We start from the raw sequence: 24,835 nt of genomic DNA on the forward strand, positions 1-24,835 counted from the left end.
CACGGGAATGTGTCCGGCAGACCAACTGCACAGGAGCTGCATGCCCGAACTCCGGCATCCCACAGACATCACAGCTGGACTAGTCCTCCAACCCCTTTCACAATCAGTGAGCAGGAACAAGCTCTCCTGGCAAGCAACAAAGCTCATCCTAAATCTGCTCTCAGGGATGGCTTTCTCCAGCGGTGCTTGTCTTAACAAGCTCATACAAAATGCAACACAGCAGTGTTAAGACAGGAATGACATTGGCATGACCCCACAATTCAAGAAAGACACAGACAGGCTGGAGAGGGTCCAAATGAGGGCCACAGAGATGATCAAAGGGCTGTATCACCTGCCCTGTGAGGAAAGGCTGAAGGAGTTAGATCTTTTCTCCCTGGAGAAGAGAAGGCTCGGGGCGGGGGGAACCTCATCGAAGTGTTCCAGTACTTAAAGGGGTGGCTACAAAGAGGGCAGAGGCTCTCTCTTCACAAGGTGCCACATGGAGAAGACAAGGGGTAATGGGTACCAGCTGCACCAAGAGAGGTTTTATCCTGACATAAGAAAGAAATTTTTTACAGTGAGAACCATCACTCACTGGAACAACCTCCTCAGTGACATGGCAGAGTCCCCATCACTGGAGGTTTTCCAGATGCGATTGAACAGTGTACTAGATAATCTCATCTAGGCTCCCCTTCCCATGGAAGGTTGGACCAGGTATCTTCTGCGGTCCCTTCCAACCTGGGCTGTTCTATGATTCTATGATTTCCCACTTCCTACTTATTTTTCTGAGCATTACCTCATTTTTGTAAAGAGAAGGCTCTTTGAGGTTCAAACCTCGGAGGTGAGCGTCTCCTGGCCCCGACTACGCTGGTGCAGTGGGGACACAGCAGAATTGCTCTTCATTTACATCAGCCATTGCCAGACATTTTAGATTAAGGGGCAGCCATCAACCTCTAGCACTGGCCACTGCCAAGGGGTGTGCTCGGGCAGGAGGTGGAGGGCTCGCAGTGGCACTGGCAGGGCATCCATCCGTCCCAGCAGGGCATCTGCCCATCCCAGTGAGGCAGGAAGCCCATGAGCACAGGGACCCACAGCACCATGCTCTGCAGGAAAAAACATCCACCACGGATGACCTGGACTTACTAATCCTGACTGCTTGGTTTGCGCTCGACTAACTGCATGCTCACTGGCATATATCACACGGGCATATATCACACGGGGAGGCTGCTTTGCTCTCCTCCTTATGTACAGGTCATTGCTAACTCCATGCCCCTGCATGGAGCAGGGCAGAAGGATCATAGTGGAGGGCAGGATCCAGCCCATCTTCTCTACAGGCATGAAGATACTATTTTCTTCCGCACCCAGAGGAGAGAAAATAGGCATTTCTGTGAAATGTTAATTAATTCATCCCTTTACCATTCATATTATGCATGAATGTGCATGGCAGTTATCTATATTCAGAGAGCAAGAGGGAAAGATTGCTCACTTGAGTAGATCTAAGCCAAGTATGTTTGTGAAAATGAGCATGGTAGACTGGCCTGGAATTTGTGCTGATACTGATACAGACCTAAGACAAATCTCAAGAACCCTAATTTCCAACATTACTACCCTATTCTGGTACAGAATAACATCCTTCACTGCTCTTCCACACACATGGTCCTGCCTTGGAATCAGGAATTCTGTACGAAACAAGGGAGTTTTGAGCCTGGGCTTGTTTTATGAATAAAAAGCGGACTGGGGTGAAATAAAGAAAATCCACATACCCAAGGAAGACATGCAGTTTTGAGCATTAAAGGCAACCCAAACAACCAGCAACTACCAGCTTGGCCTCACCATTCACCAAACAGAATTTAAAAGAAATAAACTGTTACTAAAACTGTACGCTCGCCTTTTGTGTTTTGAGTCTGTAGGCACCCTTGGATCATGTTTTCAAATTTTCCAAGATGCAAAATGGAGAATAAAGACTTGTTTTTTCTGTGATAAGAGCAGAAATTCTCACCTAACCAACTGTCTCTGGGGGCTGTAGCCGTGGCCAAGTAATATTGTACTATAATCACAAGGACTGTAAATGCTGGCATCTGTCAAACTGCTCGGTTTCTGATCTCTGTTATATCGGAGTTGAAACCAAGTAGCTCTGACCTGGCCAGAAACCATTGCACTTTGCTGTACCCATGTTGATGTTTTATCATCATAAAATGAAGTAATGGTGCTTTATGATGTTAAAAATGACATACAATGTTTTATGTTCATTCACAGTAGGTTTTAATAAAATGTCAGTTGTAACTGGCACAGAAAGGCAGTTTATGGGTAAAACAGATAACAGTTGCTGAGAGATCAGTGCTTGGCACGTGGCCACAATCGAGATCATGGGCAATACACACACAACACTTGAAAGCTTAGAGAAGCCTCACAAGCCATTTGGAGCAAGGCACGAGCCTTTTTTCTTTCCTCCCTTGCTATTATTGGAGCCTCCCCCATCCATCCCAGCTCCCCTCTCCAGAGGGAAAGAGTCTGCTACACCCAGCCCTGCAGGGATGCAAGGCGCCCTTCCGATGCTCGGGCACCTGCTCCTTCCCCAAACCTCCCCATTCTTCTACGATGCTCACCGAAAAAGCAATTTCCCTAAAACTGAATCCCGGTGCCAGAGCTGCGGTGCCCAGGGGCCATGGGCAAGCAGCTGATTGAGGGCAACCTAGGATGGAGACCATCACCCCTCCAAGGACACGTCCCCAGGGAAGGGCTTTCTACCCACATCCAGACCAAACGCCCCAAGCCACAAACCATGGCTGCTGCCCCACGTTTTGTCGCTGCCGCTGCCAAGAAGAGCTGCATGCATCACCTCTGTAGGTGCCCACGGGCAGCTGCCGGCTGTGCTGTGCCCCCTCCTCTCCCAAAGCCAGCCCCACCCCCTCAGCCCCAGTGTGCCAGGATACAGCCCAGTCCATAAACATCACCTCTTCCAATGCCATACATCTGGTGTCTCTTATAGCCAACTCTGTAAGACATGACCACATTTCTGTCCCGGTTCAGTCCTTGCTGAATTGGGCAGCTGCTCCAGGCCTTCATTTCTGCATCTCTACCAACTCTCCCACATCTAAGTGATTGCCTGACACCAATTCATTTGGTTTTGTTTGGTTTTTTGTTTTGTTTTTTCTTAAGATAAACACGCCTTACACTGTACAGAAGCAGACGTATTATCCTGGAGGGTTACTACACAGCAGCACAATTCTTTTGAAGATTCGCAATGATTTCAATGAATCATTTGCTAAGATTAACACCAGACAGTCAGCAAGGACCCCGAGACAGAGGAGCAATGCTTACATATTTCCTGTTTCTGATGTGGTTTCAGTCTGGTTTTGAAAAGGATCTAAAGCAAAACCTCATAGGAAGCTCATTGCTGTGACATTACAGGAAAGCCACGGTTTTAGAGCAGTAACAGCATCCGCAGGAAGCAAATTTCCTGCTCAAAAAAATAGTCGGAGAAGATGGTTTTCTAACAGCCAGACTGTCCTACTACTCTTACCTTCAGTAAAACACAAAAAAATGCCCGTTGTGCAAAGACAGTTTGCTGCTATTTAGAGGCAACGCCTCAAAACAGCGCCCAAGTGATGCGTTTCTGCATCAGACCCCACTGCCTGCGTGGGTACCGCTCTGCGGCCGCCTGTGGCACAGCCTGCGCTGCCGGCACATACGGCTCCTCCTCCGCCACCCAAAAGCCACCCAGCCAAACAGAAACACAGAGTTATCCTCCAAAAAATCCTCTCCCAATTTGTACCCTACTGACCGAGCGGTTTGAAAGAGACCAAGGCATTTCAAATACCATCCAAAGCAATCATCTGAAATTAAAAAGTAAGTAAGATGGCTTTACACTTTCCTATAAACTTTGCCGCGGTTTGTAAGGGAGGTCCAAAAATGACAGAACAAAAATGACACCGTTTCCAAGCCCACATCTGTCCGTCTGTCTCATAGCCAAGCCAGAAAGGAGTATAAATACCTTATTCCACATTTAAAATATTTTCTCTGCCCTGTCGCTGCATAAAAATCTCACGTCAACAAGAAAGGAAAATAATTATTTAAAGGAACCAGCAAAAGGATGGTCGAAGTGCTCCAGGGTCCCAGGGGCGGCCCGAAGGCTGTGCCATGAATCCCCCAGGGTGGACCCATCAGTCCCTCCAATGGGTCACGGGGACCCTCCGCCAAGGCTGGACGCCCCTCCATACGCATCCTGGCCCGTGAACCTTAGTTCCTCTCCCAAGCATCAGCCCATTTTCGAGAGGGGGAAATCACCATACCCCATCCACACAGGCATGCCACTCTCCCAAGGCTGGGAGGCAGACTGGAGTTTCCTTCAGCTCAGAAAACATTAACTCACGCGTCCCATTTCTTGGTTTGCCTACAAAAAGGAGATGCCGCTTCCAACAGCGTTGCAAAGGATGCTCTTGGTACCGCCGGCAGCTCTCCTCCGGCAGCGCCAGGACTCCTTTGCAGCCCCAGCTCCAACAAAGAGCAGGGGCTCAGACACACGTTGGTGATTGTTTCCCATCAGCAGCTCCCTGGCTGATGTGCAGGTTTTCTAGGTCACTGCTGGGGTGGCTGACTCACTCCCACACCCCATAATTCCGCTTGGGAACCTCACATCCGCTGCCAGGGCTCCTGACCGCTGCAAGAACTGAACAAGCATCACTAATATTATTTTCACGGGAGCAGAGCAACATCTTGCAGGACAGAAATCCAACCCACATAACGCACACCAGATGTGAGCGAGCAGCACCTCTCATTTCCCACATGAAAGCCGGGGATCTACCACATCTGAGCCGGGAGAAGCCTCAGCCCTGTGCCTGGCAGGGTTGCCAGATCGAGCCCCCCCTCCACAGCTCCCTGCTCTGGGGGAAGAAATCCTCATCCCAGTGTTAGCTTCGGGATCCATGTTGTGCTATTCCCTTGCTCGAGAAGAGCTCCTGGAGTCTCCCAGCTGGGATACTGTCATCTCACTCTCCAAAAAGCGCATCGTCCAAAAAAGCACTAGCAAGACTAATGAGAAAAGGCGAGGGAAGCAGCCAAACCCCAGCTCTCCCCAGGAATCGTGCTAACACATCCAAATTTAACTGCCTACAAGGATGAACGCTTTCCGTGAAACTTCAGCCTCGCGCACTTATTTTCATATACGCTTCCCGTCAGCAAAAAACAAAGGGGACGAGCAAAAAAGCTACGAGCGAAGCAAAGCAAAGGCGCCTTGAAAGCAGCTCCTGAACCTGGCATGAGATCAGATGGATACAGGAAAGAGCGGAGCCAAGTCTGCCTGCCCGGGAGATCCCCCATGGATGCCCACGCCTGCCCGCCTTCCCGATGGAAATCAGGTGCGCGGGCATGTGGGGGCAAACGGTGCCTGTCACAACTCTTTCATCTTGGATGGTTACAGGTTTTATAATTTTAGAATAATCCGCTGTTTTTTCCCCCTTCCCAGGCTCACCCCCGGAGGAGAGGCAGGATGCAGGCAGAGTATTTTCATTGCAGCTCCAGGCGCTGAGCAGTTACCTGGGCATCAACCCGATGGAGAAGGGGATACATGTTCCTTAGGTGGCTGCACCAGGCTTTGCAGAAATATGTGCATTTTAAAGGTCTCTATATATTATGAGCTATACATTTGCCTCTGCAGCTATAACAGTGAGTCTACAATATGCAGCCAGCCCAAATTTATTCAAAGAATTGAATCAATAATTGAAAGTTCTGCTTTGATCAAAGTGCCAGCGGCACAATGACGACTCATGTCAGCGTTGCTGCTCTGAGATAAAAGGGTAAGTATTATTCAGAGCTGAAAGTAAGGGAAGAAACTCTCCATGAAAGAGTGAAATACAAAGGCTGACATGGAGCTTGCAAGTGAGACAACGCTTCTGCTACAGCCGCACCGCTTGTCAGCACAGCGAAGAGTCTGCAGACATTTTCACTACGCCGTAAATTCTGATTTCCAATCCATAAAAAACTCCAAGATAAAAATTCATCATGCAAATCTTAGGGAAGGATTTTTTTTTCCACTGGGGCGGGGGGAGGGAAATCATAAATCAACCAGCTACAACATACAGACAAGACACTTGCAAAGCAAGAGTTTAAGCTACGATTAAGTTTGCTGTACTTACTGCCTTTAAAAATGATCACGTTACAGAAAAGCACTAGCATGATCCGTGTCACTTGGATATTTAAGCCCTTCCATTAATTAACCAGAAGTGAAATAGGACCTAGGAGTGTGGATCATTAAGTCTAGCTCCTCGTTACTTCAAGAAACCATATTATAAAACTCCCTTCTTGAACTGAATAAACAGCATCTGAAAAAGTTGAATTTTTTTCCCACCCCATTTGGAGACAGTTTCAGGATCCTCTTCCTCAGATATGCACATATATTCTTCTCAGTTCCCACTCGCAGTCACTGACATTGCTCTTTATCCGTCTATTTTTTTTGCCAGTGGTGTCCTTTAGGTTAAATAGCTTTCTCCCTGAGTCATTCCCACAAACTTGCAGCGTACAAAGGAGCCTGGGATAAGGACAGAACAAAAATAGTACAAAGACTGTACAGTACTTTCTAACTGAAAATGCAGGGAGTTCCCCCGAGAAGTGCCTCCCCGCCTCTGCGGGATGCAGGAGCCCAGACCAGGTCCCTGGGGGGGACCTCCAGCCACCTCGGGGGGACCCATGTGCCGACCCTCAGCCCGGCGGGGACTTCACTGAAATACCTGCTCACAACATACACACTGGGGAGGGAGGGCAGAGGAATAACAGGTTTTTAATTATTTCAGCTGGCTTAGGTCTTAAATGGAGACTGAATTTTCCTAAAAGCATTTTAATTCATAAAATTATTCATTAAGTTAAATCAAATTAAATCAATAAAATAATTCCATTATTTTCCAGCCTGAGCCTTGATCACTGGAGTTACTGTTGTCTAAAGCACTTTTATATTTGTGCTAACTAATACGGTCTGAACAGACAACCCCAAGCATTCCTCAATTATTTAATCCCAGGCTGTGTTTTCCCCGAGATGTGGCATCCCCCTATAGATCACCCCGCGCTTCGAAAGGCTCTGCCTCGACACGTGCCGGCTGTCATCGCCCAGCTCGTGCAACGAGGACCTGCTACAGCTTCAAGCCACGGCAGAGACGCGCGTGGGGAAAGGCACGGCCACGCGCCGCGGCGGCACGCGCCAGGGCTGCGGCAAGGCCACCGAGAGGCAGCGGCAAGCAGCCACGCCGGCAAGTGCTGCAGGACCTGCCGCTGCACGCAGGGTATGCCTTACTGCGAGGCGAAACTCTGCTCTCGCCCGCGCTCGTCCAAATCCAGAGTAATTTCAGCAGCTTCTACAGATTTACTCCAGATTCACAGCCACAGCAGCATGCCACCTACTGAAAAAGTCCCTTAAAAGACCAAAAAAGAACATTTCTATTCAAATGCAACATTTCAATAGAAAAGTTGCCCTAACAATTTTTCTTACAGAGGTGAAGTTGTTCTTGCTGTTATTACTATTATTTTCTATTTACTTCCATCTATTTCTACTTCTGCTCTGAGCTGAAGGCAGGCTGCTCCATTTAAAAACTCAGGACACAAATGGGAACCAGATTACATCTATCCCAAAGCTGCCAAAAAGCAATTGCTGTATGAAGCCAAAAATCCTCCTGGGATTTTTCCCAAATCCGCAAAATATTCCCGAGCACTGAAGTTTCCACTGGGACTATTACATTAGCAGATAGATGGTCTCTGTGCAAAAACCCGAGCACGCAGCCGTCCTCCTAATGGTTTCCAGGACAAGGAGGCTGTGCAAGGCATGTACTCCCACCTTAGCACCGAGTAACATTTCTACCAGATCTGGCCTTTAAAGCGAGTTATACACCTACCAGTGTTAAAAAATGGCACTGGGGACCATCAGGCTTTCATTTCCCGAAGGAAAGCTGCAATGGTCAGCAGTAACATCTCCATGTCTCCCCAAAACCTCCACGTGCATCCCCACAGTCCAGCTGAGCCTGACCTCGCGGACAGCCCCGCGGACATCCCTCCCGGAGCTGCTGCAGGAATCCCTACAAACCCCCTCTGGCGCGTCTGCGCCGGAGAAACGCAACGCCTTCGGCTCCGCGCTGGCTGCTCCTACAGAAGAGCTCTTGCAAGGAGCGATAGAGCTGTCTCTACATCAGCCTGCCCATCCAGGATGCCGATGTGCGGTGGGTTTGGTCCAGACCGCCGTGCGGGGCCAGGACGCCGGGAACTGCCTCCACGCTCCTCCACAACGTCGCCGGAGCAGCACGTGCTTGGAAATGAAGAACAAGGGAGAGCAACCACTGATCCCGCGGGCATCGGGGCTTCGGAGGGACACCACACGCTCGTGTCGGTTGAAGCTGCCCTCCTCCAGCAGCCGAGTGCTTTCCAAAAGAAAAGGGAAAGCAAAGCCCCCCCCCCCCCCCTCGCCAAATGCTGGCGGAGAGCAAAGGGGAGCGGCGGACATCAGGACAGAGGAGGAGGAGGATGGACATGCAGGCGATGGCAGGGCTCCCACCGGCCCCTCACAGCCTGGGCAAAGGCGGGGGCCAGCCCCAGCAGTGCTGGGGGGCACCAGCCAGCCAACTCCATCCCCTCACACCACGGCTCCAGCCGGGGCTGGGGATGCGGAAGGCCGGGCAGGATGCGGCCCCTCCACGCGGGACCACAGCACGCACCCAGCGCAAGCCCAAAGAGGGCTTCATCACAGGCTCTCGCCCAGCCGGTATTCCCTGCCCTCCCCACTTGGGCGTTTCTTGATAAGGTATTTATAGGATCCTTTTAAGAGTTTTTCTAGCCGTTAGCAACGACCACGTATATATATTATGTATATACACACACACAAAAAAATATAAATATATGTACTATATATTTTATATATATACGTAGTCATATGTATCTACAAATATTTTTATATATCTCTACACAAAGGTATAAAAATAGATGCCTACATATATTTACATATAGAACTCTGTGTATATGTAAATATATATATAAAGAAATATATACCTCCATGCACACCTGTGAGCAGGAACGGCGTTGCCAGGTAGCCGCATGCGAGAAAAAAATCAGGGGTCTCCTCATCTTCAAGGCCACCCCTCTCTCAGAAAGCTTTTTAGGCTTTTTATTTTTATACAAAAAAAGACAAAACCTCAGCTCAGCGGGTGCCCGCTAAGGGCCTTGCAGGCGCCTCAGCAGCCAGATCCCGGTCTCCAGTGGGCGTGCGGCCGCCCGGCCGGGCGCTGCTCCGCGGGCAGCTGCTCCCCGCTCCCGGGACGTTCACACAGCACCAGGAAAGAGGGGAAAAAAAAAAAAAACCAAACCAAACCTCTTTCCACCGAAAGAGGAAAAAGACCAAGCAGCGACCTTCCTGTATTTAAAGCTATGAATCACAAAACCTGGCAGGAGGATTCGAGTTAAATTCACATGGGTTTTTTTTTTTCTTCCTCCTTTTTCAATGCTTTTTTTTTTTTTCCTCCTTTTTCAATGCTTTTTCTTTTCTCCTCCTTTTTCAATGCTTTTTTTTTCCTCCTCCTTTTTCGATTTTTTTCCTCCTTTTTCAATGGTTTTTTTTTCTCCTCCTTTTTCAAATTTTTTTCCTCCTTTTTCAATGCTTTTTTTCCTCCTCCTTTTTCAATTTTTTTCCTCCTTTTTCAATTTTTTTTTCTCCTCCTTTTTCAATTTTTTTTCCTCCTTTTTCAATGCTTTTTTTTCTCCTCCTTTTTCAATTTTTTTTCCTCCTTTTTCAATGCTTTTTTTTCCTCCTCCTTTTTGAATTTTTTTTCCTCCTTTTTCAATGCTTTTTTTTTCTCCTCCTTTTTCAATTTTTTTTCCTCCTTTTTCAATGCTTTTTTTCTCCTCCTTTTTCAATGCTTTTTTTCTCCTCCTTTTTCAATGCTTTTTTTTTTCCTCCTTTTTCAATTTTTTTTTCCTCCTTTTTCAATTTTTTTTTCCTCCTTTTTCAATGCTTTTTTTTTTTTTTTTCTTTTAAACAGGAGTTTATCTTTGTTCTCCCTGCGGGGGTAGGGAGGTTAAATATAAAAGTTCCCTCTCGCCATCCCCCTACAACAACAACAACAACGTGACACAACGCTCCCCCGGCGCGGAGGCCCCCCCTGCGCGGCACCCCCGCCGGCTCTGCCCTCCCCACGCCCCGCAGCGGGACGCGGCCGCGCTCGCCCGGCGGAGGAGCGGGACCGGACCCGCCGCCGCCCCCACGGCTGCTCCCGGGGGGCCGCCCCGAGCCCCCCCGCTCCGCCGGCTGACAGTCCCGGCCGCCCGCTTCGCCCTTCCCCGGGAAAGCCGGCGGCGGCGGCTCCCCCCCAGCGCCTGGCGCGCTGCTCCCTCAGGGCGAGCCGCAGGCGGCCCGGCCCCACCGGCGGCTGCCGCGGCGCCAGCCCCGGGCTCCGCGCCCGCCCGCTGTTGCCTTTCCGGAGCGGAGAAAACTCGCCCGAGTGCGCGGGGAGGGCTCGGGGCGCGGAGGGGCGCGGAGAAGCGCGGAGCGCCCCGCGGCCGGGCCGGGCTGCCCGGCCCTAACGGTGCAGCGGGGCGGGGGAAGGATGAACTCGCCCCCGCTCCCACGCCGGCTGCGGTTCCCCCGCAGCCCGGGGGCAGGCGGGTCCGGGAGCTCGCCGCGGGCTGCCGGGGCCTCCCCGCATCCTCCGCGGGCAGCCGCGACCCCGGCCGGGCCCCGCACGGGGGGGTGCGAGCGGCCGCAGCCCGCCCCGGACTCGGGCAGCAGCCCCGCCACGCACCCCCGCCGCGCACGTGGACAAAGGCGCACGCACCCCGCCGCCCACGGGGGCGCGCACAGACACGCGCGCGCCGCGCCGCGCCGCGCCCCGCCGCCGTTACCTCCGGCCCCGCGCCCCGCCGCCGCCGGCAGCCCCGCGGCCATCCGCACGCTCCCCGCGCCCCGGGCGCGCGCCGCCGGGCGGGGCGGGGCGGGGCCAGCGGGCGGGGCGGGGCCAGCCGCTGGGGGGCGGGGACGGGGCCAGCCGCTGGGGGCGGGTAGTGGGCGGGGCCTGCCTCCGTGGGCGGGGCCGTGGGCGGGGCCTGGCGGGGGCGGGGGCGGCGGGGCCGCAGGTGCCTCCCGTCGAGGCTCGGGGGCAGCCCCGGCTCCCCGCTCCCCCCCCCCGGGTTGGGCCGCGGGGTTTGCTGGAGTTTTGCAGCCCCAAACGGAGCCACCGAAGACGCCTGGCTGCGGCCGGGGGCGAGCCTGGGTGGCAGCGCGGCCTCCCCACCCGGTGCTCGGGGGTGCTTGGGAGCGGAATCCCATCCCACACACCGACCCAGGCTCCCCGGGCCCCGCTCCCCGCCTCGCGGGCCATGTGCAGTTGGCAGGAGTTACCCCGAGTCCCAAGCCTGGACATTAACCCCAGGCATCCTCCCCGCCTCCTGGGGGCTCCGGCCGCTTTCCCTGTGCCTGCTGGGGAGATACAGCCCCCCCTGTTCTTAAATGCAGCCCCTTTCCTCTGCTGCCCACCCCCTTCATGGCGCATTTTCACATGAGCGGCGGATGCACATACCCCTTGACGTCAAGGGACTTACAGCCAATGCTGGGCACGAGCACTGCGGTAACGGGAACACAGGACATGTTTCCAGCTCAGGGTTTCTTTGCGGTTCAGCACACCAGCTCCGTGGGATGCGTTTTCGTTAGGGCTGGAGCCGCCGCTTCGTCTCCCCAGCCCACCCCGGCCCTGCTGCCAAGGGTCTGGCACGGGGGACAGCATGGGACATCTCCTCGGGTGTTTGCACCATGCTCCGTCCCCCTCCTCGGGGCCATGTGGGCACAAATTGGGTTCAGCAGCCCCTCTGCAGCCTTTTCCCAGCGCTGCCCCACAGGCAGACCTCTTCTTGGATGACTGGTGCTGCCAGCGCGCTGCCTGGGTTTCTCCATCTTTACCAAAGGGGTAAAAGCAGGGAAATGCAGCGACAGGCTGAAGAGGATGGGGATGTTGAGTTCCCTCGTCTCCTATAGATGCCCCGAGTATCTCAGAGCAACTCAAGCCCTAATTAACATTTTGAAATGCTAAATCCTCTGCAAAATCATGGCAATAGATAGAGTTAGACACCTCAGTCCCCTGGAGGAGCTGGCCTTTGGGTTTTTCACATTGTATAGCTGCTCTCTCCTACCTCCCCTGGAGATAAATGTTGGCTTTGCTTATAGACACAGGCAAAGCGTGAACCTGCTCAGCTGTAAATGAAGGTGAAATTTTGCCCTCGGCTTGTTAGTTGCCTGTTCACAGCAGTGGATGAAGTTGGATGAGGGCACTGCTCGCTGAGCCCGGTTCAAAATGGCAATTCAAGCTCTACTTTTTGTCATGCTCTAACTTTATCATTCGGTTGGGCAAAATGGGACATGTTATTTTGGTTATTCTGCTTCACAGTCTGTGTCATGGGGGACTGGGTGATCGCAGTGCGATCTGGCTGTAGTACCCACAGCCAAGCAGACCCAGCCTGCCCAAGGGCTTATTTTGTTTCTCATTCTGGCCCCACGGTCTATGCTCCCCTTTTACCTACTGCTGCTTGATGATCAGTGATGATTTTGGTGCTAGAAGAACAAATATATCAAGAAAAAGGATTCTCTGCTCTCTTATCTTTCAGTAGCATCGCAAAGACCTCATGAACCATGCTGTTATGTATCCAAGGAAAACAGCCTTTTTTTTCTGCCTAGGTAAAAGTGTCTTTTTTCCCCCAAATTATTAATTTTCTGGTGCATGTTTCCAAGTGATTTTCAAAGTCTTTTTCCTGTTCAACTCTATTTTGATTTGATAAATTAAGGATGGCAGATCGGACAGGGAGTTCTCTAATCCCTCTGTGGTTTGATACACCTGATAACCACCAGGAAGCTGTGCCTGCCCAGGAGGGCAAGGCAACCACTGCTCAAGCTCCTCCGCTTTGCAGCTCCACTGATTATATATATATTTTAATATATATATGTATAAAAATATACTAAATATATTGTTCCCCCAATTAATTTTGGAATAGCTCCACTATTTTTTTATATATATATATTTAAGTATATTTTTTAAAATATTTTTTATGTTATTCCCCCACTGAATTTGGAGAAAGAAAGAAGTTCATCCTTCCACCCCCTTTGGTCCTAACCTGCTCAGCTGGGGCCAAGTGCCACCACAACTCCAGCTGTCAGGGCCGCGGAGCGGAGCTGACAGTGCCATCTTGCTTCACCACATCCCTTTGGCTTCTCCCTGGTAATTACAGATCCAGGAGACACACATGATCCATGGGCTGGAAGCACGTGTCTGTTATACCCTGCTGTGGAAAATAAACACCTCCCATCCATTTCCCACGCATTTCAGTGAGCTGTGTGGGAAGGGAGAAGCATTTCCAGGTGCCTCCCTGGCTCGGCCGTTAGCAGCCCCCTGGATCACTCAGCATCCCTGCACCATCCCGAATCCCCCATGGCTGGGGAGGTCCGAGCAGTTGCTACCGCCAGACCTGGGGCTGGACCACCGAGGCCCTGCAGAAGGGACGCGGCCATCCCAAATCTCAAGCGCACTCGGGTATTGACACTCGTTACATTTGCACCCACCCATCCGTGTAATCCCACAGATTCCTAATACTGCAAGCAAACAAATAATTGTCCCACTCTGCCTGATGCTGCGGCAACCCCAAATGCCTGCACGCAATTTCACTTCTTGCTGTCGCTGCTGCTTTTAACGATGCCCAATGGGCAGCCAGAGAGTTACAGCCCCGTTAACACCACCGCTGGGGATGGCACGAATAACCACCGTGCGATGCTGAGACCACAGCAAGAGCTGAATCAAGAAATCAGAATACACTGTAGAAAGCTTCACCCAGGTAAGTTTAGTAAATAAAAGCCACAAAGCCTTTGGCATGAAAGATGCCCTTACCATTATCTCAGGTGGAGATAATCCTACCTCTTCTTGATAGTCACAGGCTTCACCTGCCCCTCAGAGACCCTCCTACCCATCCTCAGCATCCCCGTAGCATCCCTAACTACTGAGCAGAGGTGAATCCTCTTGCAGCGCTGGAGCAGCACTTTCTAAACCACATCTGCAGAAGGTTTTTAAGCAATCTTGCTACCAGGCAGGCAGTGAGCTCAGCTGCTTGGAGAGCCCTGAAGAAACCCCTCCTGCTAAATTAATAGCCACTGTTAAGATTTCCACAATGACAACTGTGCACATCTATCAGGTCCCCTTGATATGCACTTAACAGGCAGCATTGTATTTCGAGGCAGCAGAAATATCTTCGCACATCTGTTTTTCCAGTTCTGCCAAAGAGCTTTCATTTTTCTCTAATAACTTGACCTGTTTGGTTTCTGGCAGAAGACAGCTAAGCAGAGCACTCGCTCTCTGGATTCACTCCAGTACGGGATGAGGTCAGGACAACAAAGAAAAAGAAACAGCTGGATGGCTATGAAGCAGTGGGAACAAACAGGGCAGGGACCAGGGCTTTTTCTTTCCTTCCCTTTTTATTTATCCAATGGGATTTCATTCCTGGGCGTATTTATTCCCCCGGCAGATGGTATCACAAAAGCAGTGTTTCCTGCAAGCTGCTGTTGTGGGGAGCCTCCTGCAGCAGGCTCACCATACCCAGGGTGCAGGTATAAATAGCACAGCCAGCTAATCCCTCCCCTGGGCAGCTGTCAGGAAATGTGAGGCACAGGTCCTAGGGGTTTCCACTGAGATACCGCATCTCCTACATAAGCATTTTTCATCTTGATTTTGGCAAGGTGGGGTTTGTACCCCACACTCCCACTTTATTTTTCCATTTCATCACATATTCTCATTGGTCTACCCAAGGCTTTCTGGGCTGGGGGCTTTCACCTTGCATTTTTCATTCTTCTTTTTTCTGATATTCAGCTAAATCATCTCAAAGCAGCAAGCAGAAAAATTTCCAATGAAGCAGGAGGGAGGTGGAAAAGAGGGGAGGGATGAGAGAATGGAAGATGGAGAGAAGACATGCAAGCACAGGAGAGAGACAGCGAAGTAGTCTGCACATGTTCCCTGTTTGGAGAGTTTCTCTTTCCCTGACCTCACTTTCTCCACAGCCAGAAATTCCACCTCAGAACTTGCCAAGGAGACAATGCAGCATTCCTCTGCTGGGCCACAAAGCAAGTGTGAAATGTTCTGTTTTAATCATTTACAGAACAAAAGGAACACAACAGTCACCATCTGATTCATATCTGCTGAAATCCAGCAGTCAAAGCTGTGGGAGAGGAGAGGAGAGACAGATGAAGACAGAAAAGGAAGAGGAGGTGTGGGTTTGTTTTGTTTTTTTCTTCTGGTTAGTCACTGTGGACCTAAGGAAAGACAAGAAGGACCACGTTGGATTATACCAAGGCTTAAGAGCTCCTGGTGTCCTCTCTCTGACATGGCATCTGGTAGATGACTACAGAGAACATACAAGGAACAGTACAAGTACAAATCCTGTTTCCTCTAGTACGTGATCCTGCTTCCCTTCCTGAGCCAGAGGTTGTAGCCGCATCATCAGGTTTGAGAGCCCTTCATAGACCTTTCTTCCATGATGTTTTCTAAGCATTTTTTGAGCCCATTCATACTTTTGGCACCCTGGACATCCTGTGGCAGCAAGTTGCACAATGTAATTGTGTGCTGTGTGAAGACATACTTCCTGTGGGTTGTTTTAAGCCTTTCCTTATTTCACAGAATCACAGACTGGTTGAGGCTGGACCTCTGGAGGTTGTCTGGTCCAACCCCCCCTGCTCAAGCAGGGCCACCTAGAGCCGGTTGCCCAGGCCCGCGTCCAGACAGCTTCTGAATATCTCCAAGGATGGAGACTCCACAACCTCCCTGGGCAACCTGTGCCAGCGCTCAGTGACCCTCACTGTAAAAAAAGTGTTTCCTGATGTTCAGAGGGAACCTCCTGTGTTTCAGTCTGTGCCCATTGCCTCTGGTCTTGTCCCAGGGCACCAATGAAATGAACCTGTCTCTGTCCTCTTTGCATTCTCCCTTCAGGTATGTACATAAATTGATGAGATCCCCCTGAGCCTTCTCTTCTCCAGGTTGACAAGACCCAGCTCTCTCAGCCTTTCCTCACAGGAGAGGAGCTCCAGTCCCTTCATCATCCTTGTGGCCCTTTGCTGGACTATCTCCAGTATGTCCATGTCTCTCTTGCACTTATTTACTTGTATGCCATTCATAATTCTTGTACTTCTACCATACCTTCCTTCAAGCATCTCTTTTCCACTTCATCAAGTTGTAGTTTACTCAACGTCTGCTTTCACAGAAGCTGCTCTGTCCCTGGGTCACCTTTGCCTCCCTTGCCTGGTACTTCTCCAGGGAACCTCAGAAATTTGCTCACTGCTCGAGGTACAGGCGAGCCATGCACTGACTTACACAGCAGCAGACCACAGAGGTGTTTCCAAAGGTTGGGCATGGCAAGCAGAGCACCAGTCTTTAAGAAGAGGAGAGAAAGAAGAGTTAGGAAATGATTTCCCAGTCTTTGTTAATTCCATCCTTGGAAGCACTGGAACGACCAAAGGCTTTGTAAACACATAGAAAAGGAGGATGTGAGTAACAACAGCCAGCGCAGATTCAGCAAGAACAGAGCTGGTCAGACTCATCTAATCTTTTGCAATGAGGTAATAAACCTTGTAGATGAGAGGGGAAGTGGAGAGGTGCAGAGGCCGTATATGTTGGCGTATAAGTAAGGTTTGTGATGCTGTGTCATATGGTATCACTATAAGCAAGAGAGGGACACCTGGACTAGGAGAAAGTATGAATAGATGGCTGCATGACAGGTCAAAACACTTCTTGGAGGTTAGTTACTCATGGCACGAGGCAACGCAAAAAGCCTCTTGTAAATCTGGTACTGATCAGCATTTCCACGAATGACTCAAAATCCAAGCACAGCTTTTTACATTTGCAGTTGACAGCAGGCTGGGACAAGCTGCCAGAAAGCTGGATGCAGGACCAGAGGTCAAGGCAGACTTCATGAGCAGGAAAAAAAGGGCGCAATCCAGTGATCCTCCATTGGGATCCTCCTCCAGCCCCTGCACAGAGGACAAGAAACTCTCAGTCTGACCCATGGAAAGGCTTTTCCCTGCTTATGCCTGCCTTCAGCAGCACAATGCATAATTGGCTTAAATTACAGAAATTTAATTAGACACCAAGAAAACCCTTCCAGTGCAGTGAAGCACTGAGGTGGATTGCCTGGGAAAGCTGCTAGGACAGGTTGGTCCTCCATGTGGGGTGATGGGCGAACAGGAGGCACTAGTCCTGCCTTCAGGTAGAAGAGAGGTTTTGCTGACCTCTTGAAGTTCCGCTCAGACCTGCTTTTCTGTGATTTTTATGGTGATGATGCTTTGTTACCATACTGATGTTTTGTCTCAGGATGTTGTTATTGTAATGCTGCTTTATTCTCTCCTCTACTTATAACTCCTGCTGTTCAGGTGGCTGGTTTGACCAGGGCTGAGTATTTTTGACCTGGTATTCTCAGGCCCTGGTTACGTGAGCACTTCAACACAGCATAAATCTGAGCTGCTATTGGGATGGTCTTGTCCTCTCCCCCTCCAACATGTGCTTGCTCCTACCCCTCACTTGCCTGGCACTGCAGAACACACAGCTGCACATGACTCAGATCAGGAGACTGATCCAGCTGAAAACTCACCAGCCGGCAGGGAGGCAAGAGGAGAGATCAGTTTTCCATTACTTGTTCTGCTATCTCACATCCTTTGTCTGTCTTGTCTACCTTGGATGGAGCAATCACGTCTTGTGCTGTGTTTGGAAAGCAGAGTGGAAATGTAAGGTGATACAAGCACTGGTTTGAATAATCTTTTCCAGACTGAGGGATGTCTAATACTGCTGTGCAGAGGAAAGAGGTGTCCGAGCAGCTCCTGCTGGGAGCGGGGCTGTGCAGAAGCCCTGGGAGGTGTCAACCACCACCTCAGGAGGCAATGGATCACACTGGATGGCACAGACTGTTCCCCCATTAACGCGAGGAGGATTCCAGGAAGCTGCTTGTCCCATGTTACAGCCCTGATCCCTGCCCTTCCAGGGTCCTGCCCCTTGACCAGGGGTCACTAGGAGCCTCATTTTGCACATCTAAGACATCTGTCTAGCTTCTAATGCATTTCTTTGCTACTCAGCTAAAACCAAACAAATCTTGTTATTTGGGAGAGGGAACTTGTTCTTTGTGACTGAATACATTTGCTAAGACTTGGAGGGTTTGCCAAGGGTAGGAGAAATGGGCATATGTCACTGAGGGAAGGCACCAGTCAAGGGATAGGATGAGGAAGATCAAGAAGAAAAGGAGGTGGTGGAAGCTGTGTCACAGAAATGCGTTTTAAAGTTACTTGACTTGTTTTAACAGCAATTGGGTAATGAATGAGGCAGCCAAGAGAAGGCTCTTGGCTTTATTCCCATTCCCTGTTAGACGCTCCTCTGGGTGAACACATCTCAGAGCAGTCTCTATCCTGACACCAAGTGGAGAGAGCTCACAAGGACTCCTTTAAAATATGATCCAAGTGTATGAGACTGCCAGTGAGAACAGCTGCTGGCCCAGCCACCCCTTCAAGCACCAGCAAGGCATCATACAGTTTATAGGCATTTTTGTATTTATAGGAATTTTTTCAAGATCCTGGCTCTTAGTAGCAGAGGTTTACAGCAGGGATAATTAAACATGATAAAAATCACTGTACTGGGCTCCTGCAGTTTTTACCCTCCTACCCCAAGTTTCCACCAGTGCGGCATGTGGTGAGCAGCCCAGTGAGTGCATGCAGAGCATCCTTAATGGGGACAAGGTGGGTTTCCAGGCAGGTGGGGAAGACACAGAACCACAGACTGGTTGAGGTTGGCAGGGACCTCTGGAGGTCATCTGGTCCAACCCCTCTGCTCAAGCAGGACCACCTAGAGCTGGTCACCCAGAACCATGTCCAGACAGATTTTGAATATCTCCAAGGATGGAGAATTCATTGCCCTGAAAGTGAAGAGGAGGGTGCCTTTTCCTTGGGAGGGAGGGCTGGTGCTTGGTCATGTAAGGTGACAGGCGTTGCAGTGTGTGGGGGCAGTCCCACCATGCTGCTGAAGAGCAAGGAAAGGTGCGCAGACCCGAGCCCGGCATCTCTCCCAACACATCTAATTTGCACTTTCCCGCATGCTCCATCTCCAGCCTTCCCCCATTTTCCCAGGAGGGGCTGGGGGCTTGATTTCCCCCTTCCCTGCACATCAGACCTCCTGCAGAAGCTTACCAGTGTGCAGCTTAGGTCCTCACCCCCACCTTACCTTGAGCACCCCTAACTCCTCCCAAGCAACACATCTTCTTTGACCTTGGCCCTGGGATTAAGGGGAGATCACTGCCAGACAGGGCTCCACCATGGCTTCAGCCTCTGAAGCCTTCAGCTTCCCATGCCCATTTAAGGTTGTTTTCTCCCTGGGTTTCTTACTCTTCATTCTCACTTTACACACCTCTATTTCTGCCTCCCAGGGGGAAAAAACCCTCGTTGAGTTGCAAGGTACCAGAAAGTCACAGAAGCTCCAGTGCCAGCCGTGGGCTAAAACTCAAACCCCCAGCCAAGAAGCAGCAGCATGTGAGAGCGTTCTGCACCAGAGAAGTGACAGCTTCTCTCCCAGGGGAAAAAAATCCACATCAGTTTAACAGAGAAAGGTACTAAACACATCTAGCATCAAGCTGTCCCATCCCTCTGATGGATGGCATTCAAAAGCAACACAGAAAGGAAGCACTAGTGATGATGAATTTACGCAGTGGAAAGCATTCAGCAACTGCCCTGTCTTTTAAGTCATCCCCTAATTACTTTACATAGGAAAAAAGGAAGAGGAAAATGTATCACGCATGGACTTACCCAGCTGATCCAGAGCAAAGAGGGCTGGGGCACCTTCGGAGAGCTCATTGTCTGAGGGAAGAAGAAAAAATGCTTGGAAAGATCAGCTGGAGAGGAAGGTGCAGAGAGCTGGGGTGACAAGACTGTTTTAATCACACTGCAGATAAGCCCCTGCTCAGCTTGCTTCCAGTTCACCCCTGACAGCCTTTATATGTGTGTTTCTTTTAATCCAGCTGTTATTGAAAAACCCTGGAGTCAGCTCAAGACGAAAACTTGGCAGGATGAATCCTTACCCTCCTCCAGCATTGCCAAAGAGCAAGAGCTCTGCTGCCTTGTCTCTGCCCATGCTGGGATCCCCTGGCCATGCTCCCCTTTTTGGCCATGCCATGGCTCTCTGCTCCCTTTCCCTGGCTCAGCCAGGTCTCAGGGCATGGCAAGGAGCATCCTGCCCACAGCAAAGCTTTCCTGCGTGCTATGGTTTTCTCCAACAACAGCACCTGGGGTAGGTTTAACCAGCAGAAGCAGGAAAATGGTCTGGTGGGGATTTTTCAGAGGCTGAGCAAACCCTTGAGTCATCTGATAATAATATTGCTGTAACTCAGTGCCTGTGGCAGGTTAGACATGAGCTCTGGAAACTCCTGAGCTGGTGGCATCTCTCACCGAAAGCTTGTGGGAGATTGTTTTGGATCCCAAGCCCAATCCCACCATGAGCCCACCCATCCTTGCCTGCTCCCAGCTGTGGACCACAGCGCACAGGGATCCCTCACTGCCAGAAGGACCTGCAGCCGCATAGGAGCATGTGGCCAAGTGTTAAATGCCATTTGTGCCTTGGAGTTGGTGTGTATTTCTTTATTTTCAAACATTTTTTTTCAATGTCACAATGCTGCTAAATTGCAGAAACTCAATGCAACTTAAAAAAAAAAAAATTGCAGAGGGTTGGTTTCTGGGTTTTTTTCCTTCCAGGTTCATGGCATTTGTTCAATGCATGGGTTAGACTAAAAAAAATTTTGGTCTGGAATCTGTGGACTGCTCCTAGGGGGTTCAAGGAGGATGTTTAAGAAGGGCAGGTGACTGACATCATACAGTAATCCATACCTGTGACATTTCTGAGAGATTTTGCCCCCCACTATAAAATGCTGTTGGGCCCATCTGTTAGAAAAAGCTGTGAGCCACTACTTTAGGATAGCAACAGGCTGCATACAAACCCAAAAACCACATTTAATTGTTTTGGCTTTTCATAAACGCCTGCAAATCTGCCCTCCTCTGCATTTCAGACCCAAGCACTGTGGGATTCAAAACCCAACAGTATAACCCAACCTATATATGGTAACACAGACCATGCACATGGCAAAGATTTTAGAAAAATAACAGAAACAGAGATTGTCCTAACGGGCAAAAAGGATGGACTGCAGCAAGCATCCCTGTGCTGGTCCCTTGGAGCCACCCCGGGCTGGGCGCCTGCAGAAGCAGCAGATGTGCTGTCATAAGGATGCCACCCACTGGCACTTGGCTGGGGAGATTGAACCCAGGGCTGCTGGGTTCAAAAGCATAAACCTCCTTATCTAATTCAACTCTCGTGGAAAAGGAGGCGATGCTGCATCTCGGACTGTCCCCTACCCCAAGCACCTAGGCTATCAGTGGGAAGCCGAGGGAAACAGATTTACCAAAGCAAAATATTTCTGATCCCAAGGTGCTGTCATCTGGAAGGCTGTGGGTTTATTTTGGTTTTATGCCGGGGCAGAGCATGTCCCAGCCAAAGAAGGAGCTTTGCCCAAGGAGGGGCAGCTTGTGCTGGCCTGGGGGACAGGGACCTCTGGTAATGAAGATGAGCTGGGGCTGAGCAGGGAGCACATGTGGCTGCTTCTGTCAAATGTCCGAATGGGGATTAAAAGGAAATTACAGCAGCTAGCTGGAAATTAGGTAGAGATGAATCGATAGAGGAAATAGTTCTGCTGGCTATTTCCCATTGCATCTGCCCCGAGTGCTTTCCTGAGAGTGGCAATTTCTGGAGAGTGATGGACCCCAGCCCTGGGCGGGGAGGTCTTATGTCATGCTAAGGTGGACCGAAACCTTGAATGGTCCTGCACAGGAAGCCCCAGCCAGGGCAGCCCTCGGCCCTCCTGTCACTGCTGGGACAGCGTGTCTCCCTGGAGCCATCCTAAATCGTCCCACGCAAATACGATGGAAGAGAGAAGGGGCTATTTTACTAGCTCTCCTCCTCACTCCTCCCCAACCACTGTCATCTGCAGAGTCCTGCTTGTGGAGAATGAGGGTGGTAACATCTAGCACAAGCGGCATATTAACTTGCCGAAAGGTGGGTGTTGGGGTTATTTTTGGCAAAAGGCCACTCCAGATAAGGAAGACAAGCCACAGATCAAGTGCCTGTGTCAGTGTGCCAGCTCCTGGCAAGACACCGCCGTTTGGGTCATACCTTTCCTACCTTCACACTGAGTACTGCCTTGCTCTGGATGTAGCCCAGCAAAACCCCTGCGAGCACTGCAAGCACATCGGGAAGGCTCTCAGCACATTCTCTGGGTGGATTAAAAATCATCAGTCGTGTCCTACCTCCTTTCACACTGGCAAAGGGATGGATCCCACCATGAGACAACCAGTTGGTTTCATCCAGCTTCCAGTTTTCACCAGGGTCCATCTCTGATCTGCAGAATCAAAGATCTGCTTGCAATGCCTCCTGCCGCTTTCTCTGGGGAATAACCAGAAGATACTCTGAGTGCCTGTCGTGGTCCGCACCGTGGCCAGCTGCTGAGAAGCTTTCCTCAGCAGAGGAAAATGTCTTGTCAATATTTCAGGAAAAAAGGAAAAGAATCACATGGCTCACAGGGGACTGTTGGACTCTGCCAAGCCTTGACTTATCGACAAGTCTCCCTGCTGTCTCAAAAGGCCACTGATGCTTGGACCTCTTAATTTTCTGTTGTCAGTCTGACCAACACTGAGAAATTCCTAAGCCCTCACAATATTTGCAAGCATAGGGTTTTATTTCCGAGCAGGTGACGTGCCACGAGGGTGTCCATTGGGGATGAGTGCCTCAGCTCTACGTGCCCAGCCTGGCTGCATCCCGGGGTCCTGGCTGGCGAAGGTAGCGGGCAGGGGTGCTGGCCCTTGCTCCCACCTGGTCCCAGCCCCTCCACAGACAGGAATTACAGGCTGGGAGTTATCAGTTACACGTTACAAGCCAATGCTACCACTGGCCACTTGGCTCTCGCAGCTGCCCCAGCCCTGGAGCGGCGGCTGTGAGCCACCAGGGAAGGATGGACTTTATTGAGCAGTTAAAGCTGGAGCTCCTAACCCCATAAACTCCCTTTCTGGTGTAAACACTGAATTATTTTCCTGTCTATCAGCCATTCAGTGCTACCTACAGGTTTGCTGCAGCTGGGAGTCCATGGGAATATGTGGAGGCATTTTCCCTCCCTGACCCCTTAGACCTGTGCATCCCTGGCAGGGTAAGCACACAGGGGCATTTAATCCGCCCCGAAATTTTCATGATTACATGTATTTGGGAGGGAATAGAATCCTTCCAGCACCAACAACCTCTAATTTATCAAGGAAGGACACAGCAGTGTTGGGATGCAACAAAAAGTTACTGTGGAGCTCAACAAAAAGTTACTGTGGAGCTTTTTTGCCTCTGCGGTAAGATGCTGAAGAGGACGTGACAGCAGGGACTTTCCCTAATGTTGTCTGAGCCAAACCCAGACCCCAAATGGCACCGGTGGAGCTGGTTTCATGGTGAAGTGAGTCCTCCGGGACCCGCCACACTGGAAGCTGTGCATCTCTATTCAGCCCCTGATTTTCATCATCATCATTTGTAGGAATTTGTTGTAATTTAATGCTGCCAGGGCCCTGAATTCAGGGAGCTCCTGGGAGGGACGGGCAGGTGGCGGTGGAGGGACACCATCACACCAGCACTGATTCCTTAGGAAACCAGGCAAAGAAAGAGACGGATGGGCCCTGGCCCCATGGGGAAGCGAAGCGTGGCCGAGCCACACCATTGCATTTCCCAAGCACTGGCGCACCCCAGCCACCTTCCCATCGGGGGGGATATGCCAGAGCTGGGGGGTCTGCGGGAAGGCGCAGCAGCCCCACGTTGGCCTATCGCCCCGGTGGCTCTCAAGCTCCTGCCCCAGCACGCTTCTGGGTCTCACCAGGGTGAATAATGGCTGTGCCAGTGCTTCCCTGGCCAGCCAGACCTGTGAGAGGTCATTTCACCCGCTCAACACCTTAATTAAGTAGAATTAAGTACTTGTGTGTATGCGTTTGCTGAGCAGTAAACAGGGCTGGTCACTGCCGTGTGCAGGCGGAGCTTGACTGGGTTTTTTTGATGTAGCAAATTCACCCAAAAGGCAATTAATAGGTACTGAGACTCTGTGTGAATTTGGGTTGAATATCTAATGAGTTTTAGCTAAAAGAGAAGAAAAAAGTTCTGAGAAAATTTGCAAGACTCCATTTTGACATTTTTTAAATGAAACATTTATTGTTGTTCTGTCAAATGACATTTTCAGTTTGAAAGTGACCTACTTTGCTTTTTCTTTTCTTTTGTCTTCTTTTTTTAAGTTATAAAAAGCACTAAATAATCTCAAACTAGAAAGTCTCGTGCAATGCTTATGAAAATAAATGAAAGAAGAAAAGAAACATTCTCCTTTAGGGGGTGACCCAAAACAAAAAGTATTTTCAATTTTTCCGTTCAGCCACTGAAATGAAAAACCTATTATTTGTACAGCTCCACTACTGAAAGGCATCTCGTCAATGTGTACTGCTGGCAATTTATTCTTTCCACCTGCCAAGGGAGAGGTTTGTCTGCAAGTTCAATAAAAGTATAAGAGAGAAAGAACGAAAGGGCAATTTATCAACGTAGCACAGAAGAAAAAATGGCTTTTCCATATCCACTTGTTTCTCTGAAAGAAGAAAAAAGCAAACCTCCAGACCTCAGCTCCTTGCCCACTGTCCACCTCTGTTCCAAAGCATACAGACAGGAAATCGTATAGACATGAAATCATATAGACACGAGTCCTGAGCTCCCGTCACACAGAAGATTAATTGCAAATG

The 24,835-nt window shown here is 50.4% G+C and overlaps 1 protein-coding gene across 1 annotated transcript in view; it reads right to left on the reverse strand.

Annotated features, from left to right (window-relative positions):
- Positions 1 to 22,427, reverse strand: part of AMOTL1 (angiomotin like 1) — a 68,887-nt gene extending 46,460 nt beyond the window's left edge. The window contains exons 1-2 of the mRNA XM_075717769.1: positions 22,343 to 22,427; positions 19,799 to 19,849 (exon numbers count right to left, since the gene is read on the reverse strand). Coding sequence (XP_075573884.1) covers positions 19,799 to 19,849; positions 22,343 to 22,427 — 136 coding nt within the window. The remainder of the gene's footprint in view (positions 1 to 19,798; positions 19,850 to 22,342) is intronic.
- Between the last annotated feature and the right edge of the window lie 2,408 nt (positions 22,428 to 24,835).

Source organism: Pelecanus crispus, chromosome 1 (genome assembly GCF_030463565.1).
Source record: "Pelecanus crispus isolate bPelCri1 chromosome 1, bPelCri1.pri, whole genome shotgun sequence".
Lineage (NCBI taxonomy): Eukaryota > Metazoa > Chordata > Aves > Pelecaniformes > Pelecanidae > Pelecanus > Pelecanus crispus.